At 37.6% G+C, this 16,490-nt stretch overlaps 1 protein-coding gene across 4 annotated transcripts in view; it reads right to left on the reverse strand.

The window, feature by feature from the left end:
* LOC141427337 (uncharacterized) overlaps nt 1-16,490 on the reverse strand; it is a 52,734-nt gene that overhangs the window by 12,470 nt on the left and 23,774 nt on the right. For all 4 annotated transcript variants that reach the window (XM_074086671.1, XM_074086670.1, XM_074086672.1 and 1 more), the window contains exons 3-4: nt 4,402-4,555; nt 831-967 (exon numbers count right to left, since the gene is read on the reverse strand). In XM_074086671.1, the coding sequence (XP_073942772.1) occupies nt 831-967; nt 4,402-4,555 (291 nt within the window). The remainder of the gene's footprint in view (nt 1-830; nt 968-4,401; nt 4,556-16,490) is intronic.

Raw genomic sequence — 16,490 nt, forward strand, 5'->3', positions numbered from 1 at the left:
ACTAAAACTAAAAGTTTAATTAAAAAAGAAAGGTGGGCCTCTTGGCATGGTGCCCATCACGCAGGCAGCATTCCCGCGTTGAACTGCGATTGCGATTCTTTGCGCGAGAAAGCTGCCGGCGCGAGGGTTGCCGGTTGCCTCCCTTTGGCAAACACAGCATTCCATCCGAGGCAACGGGCACACAAGCTATAATAGTATTTGTGAATTTTAATACAAAATCGCTAGTACATACTATTAGCTTGTACTTTGTTAAGCGATCGGGCCCAGGTTATTGTATTATCACTGTCCAGATTCCCGTACATAAGTATGCCAAATATCAAAAAATCGGACCACTGGAACTGGGTCAAATTTAGCTTTCAAGATTTGACCCAAACAAACAAATAAATAAACATACAGGACAAGCTAAAAAAAAAAACAACAATGCAAGTACAATCAACAACAGTACAGCCAGCAAAAAAAAGCTTGTATTAAAAATGAAATTATTACCAAAAACTTATTTGTATGGTCCTCCCTCAGATATGCTATGCAAGATGCAGCGGGCCGCAGCAATGATTATCTTCTTCCTTCTATGGATTTATTTGCGGTACAATCCCTTCTAGTATTTTTGCGCCACACCGTACATTGATTGATTGTCAATAGCATTAAGTCAAAAGTGTTGGTCAACTTGATTTTTATGCCAGGCCGGCCACTATAGTAGCTTGGCGGGTCGCAGGGAGTTGACCTATGCTACGTCTGTCGGTTCTTAGCCTATTCCTTCATGCTCCATAAACTATTGTTTGTACCGGCTACTAGTTGCCCTTTATACCTTCAGCGCAAAGTTAATTAAGTACCTTGCAACAGCTCGGCCTGCTGGTCTGGCGTGCTGGCCACGTCTTCGCGCACATCTTCCAGGTCTTCCGGGAAGGATGGCAGATCGTCGTGCTGCTCGTTGTCGTCGCGCGAGTGCAGCATGTCGAATACCTCGGACCTGTTGAAAAATTGTCAAATATTAGTGGGTAGATTATGCTTCAAACCTTTTTCCAATAATTTATTTTCACCGTCCAAAATTTCCACATTAGTAAGATTCTTAACGCGAGGGTAGAAAGTATGACCGTTATTAGATTCCATGTTATTATTGTTGAAAGAATAAAAATAATCTGACAACAACAATAGTCTAGGTATGATGTGGGTAGGTAAATAGGAAGGAATATAGTTTAGGTAATGTTTTAATCCGTACAAGTACAACCATCGTAACCAATAGTTAGGGTGGTAAATAAATACTTGGAATTTCGACTTGACCTAACTAACTGGACCAGACTAGATACCTCTCTGTGACACAAATTAGATTGCCTAGATTACCTACACAAGCTAAAGAGCAGCTGTACGCAGTAATAATTAAATATCAATAAACTACGAATTAACAATAATTTCCATTGAAACCTCATTTGCACTTGATTGGGGTCACGCCGCGATTCATTGCGTTTCGAAAGCACCTAATCAACGCAATTAAAACACGCTATAAGCGCAGGCGCATTGTACCGCGTGTGCCCATTCGAGGTGCCGTTACGTCACGCCCGAGGGAAAGGACGCTTCGTGGAACTTGAAACATACCTTCCATATATTAATCCAGCATACATTTTTAAAAACAAAGCATAATCTACACAACACAGACAGAGAATTAGAGGTTGACAGAAGCTGCGTAAGATAGCTGTGTGCGGAACGTTTTTTCAGGATTTTTCACAGATATTTGCACATTCGACATCGTAGTCAATAGGTTTAGATATATTCAAAATTTTACTCAAAAAAATGTCCTAATTTACTTAGTATTGAGACCGGCTTCGGCTTTGAGACCCTGGGTCAATGGGGCCCTGGTGTAAATCGATTGTTAAAAGATTTGCAAAAGCGCCTGGTTGACACAACTGAAGACCGAAGGGCCGGCGCGGGCGACTATATAAATATACTAGCTTTTGCCCGCGACTTCGTCCGCGTGGAATAGTAACTTTGGGAAGTATTTAATTTATTTAGTATACCTACCTATTCTGCCAATAATAGTACATAGAAACTTCTACGGCTTACCGAAAATAACCTATTTTAATACATTGCTATAAATAGAAACTAATTTTTTTTGTTCTTCCATCCATCCATTGAAATCTATGTCCATCCGATGTTCTTTTGTAAAACATAAATATTTTGCGGGTAGCCACATTTTAGCAATAGGTACGACGTGTTTTCTACCCTGCAGCCCTGGCAACACAAAAGGACTAGTGGACTTCTTCATAGTGAATTCTTGACACCTTACCTCCTTTATTGTAACTTAGGAGGGTAGGATTATAATTAAGGCGGCATTTTGGGATTCGATTTGTAGCATTCGAAGATGGCGGATGTAGTCAATATCTAATTTTGCTAGTTCTGTTTCTTTGGCTAGTTGAAGTATAATTTTGATAGTGTTTTATGCGGCGATTAACCTTAACAGGGAACAATGATCACAAAATTATATATTGCTCTCGTGTCTAACATTTTTTAATGCGCCAGTGGTCTCCACGTGGTTTCTGGAATTTTACTATCAAGTTGCAAAAACTACAATCACCGTATAACGTGCCTCTCAAAGAGAGTTTACCTCGACACTGGCGAAATTGTCCTATTAATTAGGACAGAAAAGCCATATTTTAAAAAAGAGAAGAAGGCGGCGTTTTTACTAAGCATAGAGCTACACATATTTCCGATAAATATACTTATAGTAATTTGTTTGGAATTCCTTAAAAACTTTCATCCCAATATATTTTCAAGTAAATAGGTCGAAATTTGAAAAGCGCCAGAACAAATGTTTTTTAGGGTTCCGTACCTCAAAAAGAAAAAATGGAACCCTTATAGGATTAGTTTGCTGTCCGTCCGTCCGTCTGTCTGACAAGACCCTTTATCTCGTAAACGAGCGGAGTATAGGTATCGAGTTTAAATTAAAACCCTAAACTCAGGTCAATAGTCCCGAAAGCTGTGAAAAAATCAAACCTCTAAGTCAAGGCAATCAAAAGCTTCAGTCATTAAAAAGGTGTTTCCAAACAAATCGCCTTAACAGAAAAAGTTATAGGGTACTTCCGGATGTCCTAGAAACTTGGAATTTTGGATAAAGGTAGCTTTTATAGCACAATAAGTAAGAAAAATCTGAAAATCACAATTTTTCATGTCTGACTGTCTATGTCAATAAGCCATCTAAAATGGCTCCACATTGCGTACATTTTGCTTATGAGCTTATATAGAAGGCTCTGCTAACACTGCATCATCCCCTCTGCTAACATGCTTGAACAAATATCTATTTATTTCTTATAAGTACCCAAATGCCAAGTCTCATAAAGAGCCATCGATTTATCTTCGAGAATGACGATCTTCCATATAAAGTGTCATCCCCTATTTCACTCCCTCACAGGAAGATCTTTTAAAAACGCGCGAACAAATATCTATTTTATATCTTATCACGTGCCCAAATGCCAAGTTTCATAAAGAACCATCGATTTATCTTCGAAAATGACGATCTTCCCTTATAAAGTTTCATCCCCTATTTCACCCCCTCACAGGAATATTTTTTAAAAACGCGCGAACAAATATCTAGGTATTTTATCTCTTATCACGTGCCCAAATGCCAAGTTTCATAAAGAACCATCGATTTATCTTCGACAATGACGGTCTTCCATATAAACTTTCATCCCCTATTTCACCCTCTTACAGGAAGAATTTAAAAAAACGTGCGAACAAATATCTATTTATCTCTTTTCACTTGGCGAAATGGCAAGTTTAATAAAGATTCATCGATTTATCTTCGATAATGACGACCTTCCATATAAACTTCATACCTTATTTCATCCACTCACAGGTCGAATTTTCAAAAGAGCTGAAACAAATATAAACTGATTTCTTGTTAAGTGCCTAAATGCCAAGTTTCATGGTATTATCTTCGACAGCGACGAACTTCCACCATATAATTTTTCATCCCCTTAAAGCCTCTTTTTCGCGATAAAAGGTAGCCGGTGTTATTTCCCAAGGGTTATCTTTGTACCAAATTGCGTCAAAATTGGTTCAGCGGTTTAGGCGTGAAAGCGTAACAGACAGACATACAGAGTTACTTTCGCATTTATAATATTAGTATAATTAGTATATAGTATGAATCTCTCAAAGAATTAGTGTAGCTTTTCAACGAGGAAACGCTGGCCTTTTGGGCTCACTCACACACTGCCTCTGTGCTGTGGCTATTTGTAAATTTAATTCAGTATTAAGGAACTAGTTTTATATTTTTAGTTTTAATTCAGCATTTCTATTCTTCTGTTTTATTTAATTTAAGTAATTGTTTTGTACAATTTCTTTTTTGTAAAATAATAAAGGTACGGAATTGTAAACTTATAATGGGTAATTATAAATTATAGTTATTCCAACCTGCTGACTCCGTTGTTGCCATTGACGAGTAGCTTCAGCAGTGTGGCGTTAGCTTCCAGCGTCTTGTACCGGCTGTTGTCTTCTTCTTCTTCCGGGAAATTGGGCATGGTGCTCTCCAGCGCTGGCGAAGCTGTCTCCGCGAGGCACAGGGGTACTGCAACAAGTGGTAAAAGTTAGACGGCGAGCCGCGAGATATTAGAGCTTCCTAAGGGCCTACGCTAGCTGATGCGGTTTACACGGAGCGGATAAACCTATTGAGAAAAATTGCATGAGCAGTGCTAACTGCACGCGTTGCGTGCGACGGATTTTACCGGTACCCGCAACCGCAGGCATGCGCCCGCTCTGTGCACCCGCGCCAGTTAGCATAGATAGGATCTTTAAGGCCTTAGCGCCTTGAAACAATCGTTTCTTCAACAATTTTATTATTGGGCCTTAAATACAAAGTACGTAGTTACATTTGATGACTAGAGCCACATTTTGCCACAACAAGCTAAAAGGACACAACGAGCTGGGTTGAGCTTTCCTAATAGGGTAGAGCCAAAAGAGCTAATACAAAATGATAGAGTTACTTAACATTTTAGGAAAAAACTAACATGACAAATTAAGGATTATTACTGTTATAAACAAAGGAGTGTAATAAGTTTGACCGCTATCTACGTGTGTGAGTCTATTTGTGTGTCTGTTTGTGACATCATAGCTCCCAAACAGATAGACCGATTTTGATGAAGGATTTTTAATTTCAAGCTAATTTAATTGCTACTTATATTTATACTTAAGCTAAGGTTCATTAAAATCGGTTCTGTCGTTTTTAAGATACTTATCGTTATTTGAAATGACAATATCGAGGGTGTTTCAACTTTTCTATGTTAATTAATATCTATGTACTTCCTTATCAGATCTTTTCATTATAACACTTTGTGTAATAATAAAGTAAGCTAGTAATAATTCTAGCCAGTAATAAAATGTTGAAGACCATGTAAGTACTTCCAAGTAGGTACATCCATAACGATCTAAGAAACACGGAACTGATTCAATGGACTTCCCTATGATTACCAGTTTGCTGGTACTTATCCATCTAAAACTACTTAAACAGTGGCTAATATGTCTTAGGTCGGAGGTCGTCCGGTAGGTATTTTATTTATTGACAGCTACTTATAGCTAATGCTACGTACGAGCATTGTACCTTCCTAGTACCTACTAACGAACACGTCATCCATCACCGCGTGTATTGTGTAATTTGCATTGAGACGAGAGGAGGTAACGGTAATATATTACAATATTTTCATTCTGTTTACTTATATGTATAAGTAATCATTCATGGGAGTAATCTTAAATATATAAAAACAATAAATTTCAAAAATCAAAAAACCCGACTGTCTTAAAAAATACTAAAAAGAAGAAAACAAGTCTAGTGGGCTAGAACTTTGTTAAGTAGCTAACTTAAAGTTCAACAGTCGGGACCCATTAGGTAAGAATTTTTGAGCGTCACAATTTAAATGGGTCTCGACTGTTGAACTTTAAGTTAGCTACTTAACAAAGTTCTAGCTCACTAGACTTGTTTTCTTCTTTTTAGTATTTTTAAGGCAGTCGGCAATCACTTTATTTAAACTTACAATTTGGCGCTAAAAACCCGCCATTTTGATTTTTCAAGAATTTCATGTACCCAGTGTCACTCCCGTCATCAAGACGAATACAATGACGTATCATTTATCAAAATCGGTTCAGCCGTTGAGTAGTTACGAGAGGACATAGGAATAGACATACATACATACATACGCGTCAAACACATAACCCCCTTCTTCGCAGTCGGGTAATAAAAATGAATCCCTATTTCCCTTGGTCACGGCATCACGCGTGAACGGCTGGACCGATTTCGCTAATTTTTTTTTGTTGTGTTTGCTTATTTTCAGGAGAAGGTTCCCATAACACAAGCTTTGATAAGCTTACTTTGGGACTAGGTCAATTGGTGTGAATTGTCCCGTGATATTTATTTAGATTTGGAAAATAAAATAAAAAAACCTACACCGGGGGCGAAGCCGCGGGGACCAGCTAGTTTAGAATTAATTAAGAAATAAATACCGAGGGGTACCTAAGTAATAAGAATGGTATATAAACTCTTTAGTAAGGTATTAAAAAAAATACTAGCTGGAATAGCCTATGTTATTGATACAATAAATAAACGGAAAAAAATTGATAGTACTTAGTTTTTTTTTTATAATCGAACACATTATTTATCTTGGGGGCCTACCACGCTCTCTTAATACGATTCAGTTTAGGCTCTACACTGAACTGCATCGCTATTTCGTACCACGACGTTACTTATTTTCCGATTCAGTTAATTTAGTTCAGTTAAGTTTTGGAGTTAGTTGTCAAAAATGGAGTAAATCGAAGTACGTGCCGTAATTAAATATCTAAGAGGTTGAAAAAGTAACTCATGTCATGTGACTAGTAGAGTCACGGAGGAACGAAGAGTATGTTGGCTTCCTCGGACAAAGAATTAGGCTATTTAGAGAGCGAACGCTGTCAGCATCCTCCAAACCTTACTAAAGGGGGCTCCTTTAAAAGTACTTTTTTTTTTAAATATGAAGTACTTTAACTTTAGGATAATTTAAAAAACTGTCTTAAAAGTAAAGTTGCTTAACGTCGACGGACTTTATCTAACAGAAGTAAGTGTCAAGTAAAAGTTCAAAAACCATTATCACCTCAGCTATTTAGTACAAGCAAACAAGGCCGAGGTTTGAACAAGCCCAACTAAGGTTACCGTTTGCTGTGAAGAACTGGAATATAGTAACGTGGATTAACAAAATTTGTGTTTCTTGGTCCATTATATTTTTTATATAATAATAATAATAATAATAAATGTAAGTTAGCTTAGCTACACAGGTCGATGGTAGTGCGAAGTAGCCGGTAGAGCAAAGGTGTCTCTTAATCATAAAAAAACTTAAAATAAATGTTCGTTTGCAAACATACTTATCAGGATTTTTTTGTACCCTTATCTATTATTACCGGTTAGGTAAGTAACGTCGTACAAGATTCTGTGACAATACAATAAAGTGGTGCACAACTTTTGATGCTGTCTGTCTCTACCTACCAAGAGGTTACTAAACACTTCTACAGTGTGTTACCGGTAGTAATAAATAATCAAAGTATCTGTCGGCTGTCATTTACACTTACTTGTCAATTTACTTTGCTGTACATACTGGCAATTATAATGTTGTTAGAAAGTTATCAAAGTCTGAATTTCAATTTATTAATTAAAATAATGTCATGGTTAAGTTACAAAAATCCGTTACTTTAACCCCTTAAAAAAACCTATGGCTACTGGTAACATACTGTATATTCATAGTTTAAAACAGTAGGTGTCTAGTTTTACTTTGGATTTTTAGAAACTCACATTGGTATTATTTATTACCCGCCACGTTACCAACCTTATAATCACAACTTATCCAAAAGCAAACAGCCAATGAGTAGGTCATCTGCAGGCAAGCTTAACGGTTCACGGATTCCGGTTAAAAAATGTTAACCCGCAAGACCTGACAGCACGTGATCGCTAATGCGCTGATGAATCATGCGCAATGTGACCCATTCGAAAGTAAAACGAGACAAGTCTAGAAATTTATACTCGGTGTGTTGCCATGTGTAATCCTTTTGACAGACATTTATTTAATTTTTTCGCCACGCAGGTGGTGGTCGAGAAGAAGCTGTAGCGCGAGGAAAAGAAGACCCGACATGACCTCGGCCGAGAGGAGTTCATCAAGCGCGTCTGGGACTGGAAGAATAATAACTGGTTTAGGTAAGTATTGAACTACATAATGAGAAAAATGGATATGACACGCGAGCTTAAAGATCGAGGCGCCTATCTATTAGGCTGCAAATCTAAGTTCGCTTTGTATCTAGTGCCCTTAGTGTAAGTTTTCGGTTACAAAATACGTCTCGATCGCGTTCGATCGCAAACATTCCGCTAGAGACGCTGTTCGTGTTTCCATATAAATTGAGATTTTAACGCAAACGCGATCGAGACGTATTTTGTAACCGAAACTTACACTACATTCTCACAAGTATAATAAAAAGTAATAAAAGTATAATAAAAAAAAGTATAATAAAATAATAAAAAAAGTCTCACGAGTCGTATATTTTTAAACAAGCTTTGCTTACTTTGGGGCTAAGTCAATTAGTGTCAAGTGTACCGTGATATTTATTTATCATTTATTCACATCAATAAAGTAGAAAACATCTGTAACGAACTATACATACATAGATCACGTTGGTATAAGGTCATGGACTAATCCGCTCACTAACTCCGTTACTGCCAGCGGTAGAAAGATAGGTTAGAATCTGAACAGTAGTAGGTATATCTTATCCTTAATTGCCGTCATTACACTGTCGTAGCTTCCGTCACCGATCACCGGTCGCGTCGCGTGCTTTACTATGCTCATAGATAAACTATTAAAACGAAGGCCGCGTATTGTTTAACATGAGGGCGCTAGCAATCGTATCGCCGTCTCTTTTCACCCTCATCCTAAACCTACTGTTTGACAGAAAAAATCCTTGAATTAGACTGTCATTAGAGTGCGTCAGAAAATGTAGTCTCCGTTTAGGACTCCGCCGAGTGTTCTGTGTTCATTGCGCAGCCGACACGTTTGCCGCACAGTGGCTACTTTGCAGCACACGCAATGCACAAAGAAAACTGGCCCCTTCGCGCCGCCGATCGTGCTTAGTTGCACACTGGCCGTAAGCGTTAGCTGACTGACCCTCGGGATATTGCAATTTGTTCCATGGCACTGTGATATTTAGGCAAAGTTTGAAGATTTTCAGTTTTTTTTAAAGAAATATTTGGTTCAATTTGTAGTTACACCTTTGACGCGGTACACTTTGAACAACGATCGTCGATCCATACATGGAAAATTCTGCCAATTTTTAAAGTAAGTAGTTAAGATATCTGCAATTTGCCGAAATAATCCGAAACAATTTGAAGACACTTATATAGCTCAGTCGAACAAACTGAATCATGTAGATACCAGGTTGGAACCTTTGTGCTACTACTGTCATCTTGACATCCCTTATTTTTCTCAGGGAAAACATAATGGAATTGATTATTAAAAAGTTCCACCTGGTACATGAATTAGTTTGGTCGACTGTACGTAAATATACGAGTACCTAACTAAATCGAAATCCAACAGTATGTAGGTGCTTGCTTATCAATCAGCATTCAACACGCAACAAATAATAATAAATAAAAAAATCGAAAAACCCGACTGCCAAAACTAAAAGGAAGAAAATAAGCCTAGTGGTCTAGAACTCTGTTAAGCAGCTAATTTAAAGTTCAACAGTCGGGACCCATTACTAAGAGTTTTTGAGCGTCACGATTTAAATGGGTCCCAACTGTTGAACTTTAAATTAGCTACTAAACAGAGTTCTAGACCAATAGGCTTATTTTCTTCCTTTTAGTTTTGGCAGTAAGGTTTTTTTTTTGTTTTTTTTTTAAATTAATGTTTTATTTTACACATTTTTGATATTCATGTGAAAACGGTAGATTAAAAGTATTTTAACCCATATATACCTATTTAGAATAGGCTAATTATTAGCTTTCATTTGATACCCATATTGTTACAATTTTTTTCATTCCTCCGCCATATTTTTTTTCGCAGACGCCATATTGAAATATTATATAGCCTATGTCACTCCGACAGTTATGACGAATCCAATGATACCTCATTTGTTAAAATCTGTCTAGCCGTTTAGGCTGCAGCGAGGACCAAAAAATGGACATACATACCTACATACATACATACATACGTTCGAAAAACATAACCCTCCTTCGGGCAGTCGCGTAAAAAGCTGGCAACCCAAGCTCTATTGTTACGGAAATGTTTGCAATAAGCTTTTTACAGAATCGCAGCCATTGGAACGTAGCGCGGGAATCCGAACGGGATTGTATTGTTAGCGATGTGTAAGATATTACGATATGATTACGACAGAGTTGGTGGTTGCTAGCTAATCCTGCGATCGGCTCTGTTTGTTCTCAGAGCACAGCACAGCAATAACTGGAACTGCAATGGATATTTCGATCAGATTATTACGTTTGCAAACGTTCAACAACGTGTCAACCAAACTCAAAACGACTAATATCTATATTTAAAGTATTCATAAAAAGTACTAATAATTTACTACTAATTACTATGTAACTACTGCTAGTAATTTTGACTAATTTATGACTAAAGCGCAAAATATATTTCTACTCTATAATTCAAAGAATCCACGAATAGAACAAAATGCGAACTATAATGAGCCGTAGCGAGGCCTAAGCAATAAGATACCCCCATAATAAGACTACCTGTAAAGACAAAGTGACTGCAGACAGAGAAAGGAATCATCGTGATGCCCGTTGGGTATTAGGTATACGATTATATGAAGGTATAGTAAACCTTCACGTGTCGTGTCGTGGCCCTTTTGAGGGTGGAATTCCTGCGACGGAAGATCAATATTTCTCTTTGATAATGCTTCTCCATCGCTTGGAGAGTATGCTTGGTGTTGAGTTGAGCAGATTTGGCCGGACCATATGATCGGACTGTGACCAATACAGTAAATGCTCATTCATAAATTTAAAATAACGTGAACCTTGTTTAACGTCATGAAAGAGCTTCTTGCGTGATGCCTAAAGCCGTCGGTACCGACCGCCGCACGCCACCTGCCGGAAGGCGCCCGCGCCGCTTCCGCGTGCATCGGGATTGCAGCGAAGCCTTGCGCTGGCCACTATTGTCCGGTCGTAGAGAGAACAGTTGAGAAAAAAAAGTCAGCGGTTCTTAACTCATTCATTACAAATGCATCCACAATACCGTGGGAATATCGGGATTAAAGGTAGGGTTTTGCAGGTGGTAGGACCTTGTGCAAGGTCCACCCGGATTGCTACCACCAACTTGCTCGCTAATCCTGCCGTGAAGCAGCAGTGCTGGCACTGTTGTGTTTCGGCGTGGAGAGTAAGACAGCCGGTGAAATTACTGGCACTTGAGGTATCCCATCTTAGGCCTCTAGGTTGGCAACGCATCTACAATACCCCTGGTGTTGCAGATGTTTATGGGCGGTGGTGATCTCTTACCATCAGGAGACCCACTTGCTCGTTTGCCATCCAGTCGAATAAAAAAAAACATATATACGGCTAACTACATACCAAATTTCTTCCAAATCCGTCCAGCCACGCAGACGCGGTAATTAAAAGGCGTGTAGGTAATATCACACGCACGCGCGCAGATACCTGCAACCTTTCTCATTTATACAGTGTGTTACTACCGGCAGCCAACTACTACTACTACTACTTAACCATGACATTGATTTAATTAATAAACTAAAATTTAGACTTTGTTAACTTTCTAACAAAATTATAATTGCCAGCAATGTACAGCAAAGTCGTCGGCTGTCATTTTATACTTGCTTGTCAATTTACTTTGTTGTACATTGCTGGCAATTATAATTTTGTTAGAAAGTTAACAAAGTCTAAATTTTTGGGTTACAGAAATACGTTACTTTAACCTCCCTTAAAAAAAGCCTGGCTGCCGGTAACGCACTGTAGAATACATTAATAGGACAGTTATTATTATCTAATACCTACTAAGTATTTTAAAAGAAACAATAACACAGCATAATGGTTAAATTTTCCACTTGTTATGTCAATCCAAGGTTGATTTAATTATCTTGTTGACAGTAATGAGTCCTTTTCGGGAGACATCGGATACAGAGTTGACATTAAATGACATACCTAGAGAAAACGACAGTGTACAGTAGACGTCATGATATGTTTACATTTTACAGGTACCTTACCTTGTCGCTGTGATTTTTCATTGCACATTTTATTCGGATGAAAACGTGGGCTCACTTCAAAATGTTCAAATGTAAAAAAAATTAGGACCTTACCCATATATAATTAGATAATACCTACCTAGGTAGGTATTTATCCATCCCAAATATTTTTCCCCATTTACGTTTCGTTTCGTTTTCAGGGATTCGTATCCCATGAAGGCATCACTAAGATTTTAGGTTTTACTCGTAGGTTTACTTTGATGATTATATATGTACAGGTGCAGTCAGCAACAAAAATATACATACGTTTGCCACAAATATGGATATCGAAAATACAAACTGAGACATGGATGCACAGACAAGCCAGAAAAAGAGACCAGCGCTGGGAATCGAACCCAGGTCCTCAGCAATCCGTGCTGCGTGCTATAACCCCTACACTACAGCTGGTCAGGAGTCTAGCTAGACACAAGTTTCTCCTATGCACACATATCTCAGGTTGCTTTTTTTAATATGTATACCTACAGGACTGTATTGCCTAAACAAACATTAAGGTCGTTTATACATATTTTCGCACTTTGGCTGTATTCATATCTTTGTTGCTGACTGTATTAAGTCAACAACCGTCGACTGTAGTTGATGGAGTTAATGCATGTTATTATTTACACAGATAATATTGAGATACCTACCAAAAACACGCAGGAGTTAAACTTTAAGTTTACTCATTTTAGTAAGATGAGTGGGTGCCGTCCGAGGGAGAAAGCAATTCCGACTTTTTTTTCAATATGGCTTTTGTAATTTGTACGTAGGCGTTCCGCTTTGAGGTGGGTCTTAGTTTTAGGTTTCTTTTGATTGAAATATTCTACTGACCTGTATTTCTCATTTGCTTTCTTATGTTTTTGAATTTGATAGTACATTATTAATTGATCTGATACTACTAATGTCATGTTGTCATCTCATACTTTTGTCAAGTAAATCATAGTGAAATTAATTATTAAAAGGTTCCATCCTGGGTCATGATTCATTTTATTCGACCGTACAAATGGTTATTCTTATTTGTAGCTAATTTAAAACAAACGCGGCCGGCCCTTATTACAATTGAAATTATTAAGATCCAGTGGAAACACCTAAAAAACACTTTTTTTTGTATGGGGGCATGTAGCTACTTGTTTTTACAGCGGCTACAGTTAAAACTTCAAGTGAGGTCTATGAGTGCGGATCTATAATGGTTAAAATTATACAGACCCGTAATAGACAGACGGACGGGCAAGCAAAAAAAAAGTCTTAAGAAATATAAAAATTGTTGATAATTTTTAAATTGACCATTCCTTTTTCTATGATTTAATTAATAATCTGTCTCATGTCTGTATCGTTGTGTCGCCATCCGCGGTACAGCGTCGTTTCGTGGCTCAACTCAATGCACGTATCTTACTCAATGTGACCGGTTTAATTTATACAGAGTGGTCCTAATACAAGTCTAGGCACTTGATTTATCGTAACACTGAGCACTTAAGCTTTATGTTACCCAGGACAACATACTTAACAAGATTAGGTAATTTAATTAATATACGTAGGTTTAATTTATCGAAAATCTCACGCAGATTCAAAATGTCCGACAACATAAAAACTTTGTGCAGATAAGTAGTAAACTATATCTAACCGTAATTTATGCCTTTGCTGGGCGACTTGGCGATGTTTGCGATTTAGTAAAGCATTTCTTGATTTTCCTTAATATTTACGATAAATCCCAATAAATTCAGGCAGCTACGTAATTATATCAAGTTTCAAAGTAAGAGCAACCTAAACATCCGCACTGGGCCCGCGTGGGGACTATGGTCCAACTCCTCTCATTCAGAGAGGAGGCCCGTGCCATACAGTGGCATGTATATAGAGCAAGTTTAGATAATGTTATGATAACGAGATGTTTATTTATTAGGTGTCTAAGCAGGTATATTTAGGGTTGAGTTTACACCGCACAGACGCCGCGTTTCCAGAATCAATCTGTATTGCAGGTTGTATCTTTGATTTGTTTTTCCGAGTTCGGGGTTAGTCATTGATTTTACTGGTAATAGCAACTATTTAAATAAAGAGTAATGAGTAAGATAAACAGAAATAAGCCTCATTCATGCATGGCCGATTGACTCACCGCATCATTCTCTATTTACGACAGACACAAAGAGATTACTCACACCTAATACGATTCGTTTCGAGATCTGATATTAGCATATACGTAACAAGTTTCCATACAATCATATAGTGACATTGATATTTAACATATGGATATACGTACGTTTAAGGAACTATATGGATTGCGACGAAGTTAAATTTATTACCTAATTGCTTCAATGTGCAGCAGACTTGAGTATTTGATATTAATTTTAGCTTAATACGTCTCTCCACACGTTCCCGAGAAAAAAGGATTTGATAGACGGACAGACAGACACAATAAACCTACTCTATAAGGTTCTGTTTTTACATGCTTTTATTTAGTTTCACCTGTCCCGTTGCCTGTCTGTCTGTAGTCAAATCTTGCAAGTTGAATTCGACCAACTTCCAGTAGTCGGATTGACTTGAAATTTGGAATACTTATATAAATCACGTGACAATACAATAATCTACTAGTAGGATCGTCTCCGCAGGACGGAACTCTTCAACGGTTAATAGCATCGACTTGAAAATTGGTATGTAAATGTAGTTTGGGTGACAATGCAAGTACAGTCAACAAAAAGTAAAGTCAGTAAAAAAAACTTGTATTAAAAATGAAAATTTTATGATTAGGTTATTCTTTTTCATGTGCGGAACCTAACCTAACCTACTTAGTTGGGCGAGTAAGATACGCGCGCACATAATTTTTTGTACTTAAATACTTATATTTCTGAACGTGACACCAATAAGGCTTGCTAGTGAATAGAAATGTTTGGTAAATGCTCAAGGCAAGTGCTCGACTTGGTTATGCTCAATAGATGAAATCCTGCGGTCCCTCTGACACTTATACTATTTAATATGAGAGCGAGAGGGACGGTACGATACGTTCTTCGAGTTTCGAGTTTCATAGTAGCCCTGCTGCTGTCATCACTATAGCTAACGTCATAAAAGTGAAGATGCCAAGTTGGCAACTACGGGGACAAGACAATGACCACGTTCGGACGTTTATACCTTCCGCCGCCTAACTTTGCCTAAAAGTTCATTGCCACGACTAGTACCACAAAAAGTATGAAGGTATAATTCCAATAATTGAATAGGCACTATACCGTTAAGCGATTCGAACACAATCCGGGAGTAACGTAAAGACATCGCATAAAAAATGTACCTCAAAAATGCGTCAAAACTGAGTATTAGTAATGAACTTTTAGGCAGATTTATATGGCGCGTGGTATACTTTACCTAAGTTTAACTATACTACACTAAAATAATGCAATGCCTACCAAAAAACCATAGACACTATTTACGCTAAAGCCAATCGAATCTGATACAGGAAATGCTGCTGTAGCATGAATCACGCCCACGTTCTCGGAAAATTATAGGTAATAATTGCACGTCATTAGTGGTGAGCCCCAGACAGGGCAGATAAGGCTGACGTCATGGCTTGACCCATGGAGTTAATGCTGTGTTTAGAACGTTGACTTGAAACTTTAAAATTTTTGTCTTCAAGCAGCAAGTGATTTAAGTTTTTTATTTTATTGAATGAGAAGTAGAGGTTTTATCCATAAGTAAACATAATATAATATAAATTTGGGCAAAGTACATTTTTTTAAAGTTTATAGCGCATTGGTACCTATTAACTGTAATACTGTAAATTTTTTGAAAAATAAATTATTAAACGCACAGTTCTGTTAAAGCCAAAGCTGGAAAAAGCGTTACAGGGAATTGATTTCACATTAAAAAGTAAATATCTTCAGAAGGAATTCTTGAAACCGTATCGGTACTACGCTAAAATAATAATGCTCATTGTCGCACTTGTTTTTAGCGCAACCCTATAGTGTGGGGTATCGTTGGATAAGACTTTTAAAACCATTAGGGATTTGCTAAGACGATTTTTCGATTCAGTGATAAGTTTGCGAAATATTCAACTTTAAAGTACAAATTTTCTTGAAAATCGAGCGTCCCTCCCCCCCTCTAAAATCTAAGCCGGTGGGTGGAAAAATTTGAAAAAAATTCAGGATGGTAGCAAATACTTATATCAAACTTTCAAGGAAAACTATAACGGCTAAGTTTGCTTGAGAATTATTAGTACTTACCTAGTTTAAGAGTAAATAGCAGCCTAAAGTATAAAATATACTTAAACTTGGAAGATTCCG

This window comes from Choristoneura fumiferana, chromosome 4 (assembly GCF_025370935.1).
Source record: "Choristoneura fumiferana chromosome 4, NRCan_CFum_1, whole genome shotgun sequence".
NCBI classification, from domain to species: domain Eukaryota; kingdom Metazoa; phylum Arthropoda; class Insecta; order Lepidoptera; family Tortricidae; genus Choristoneura; species Choristoneura fumiferana.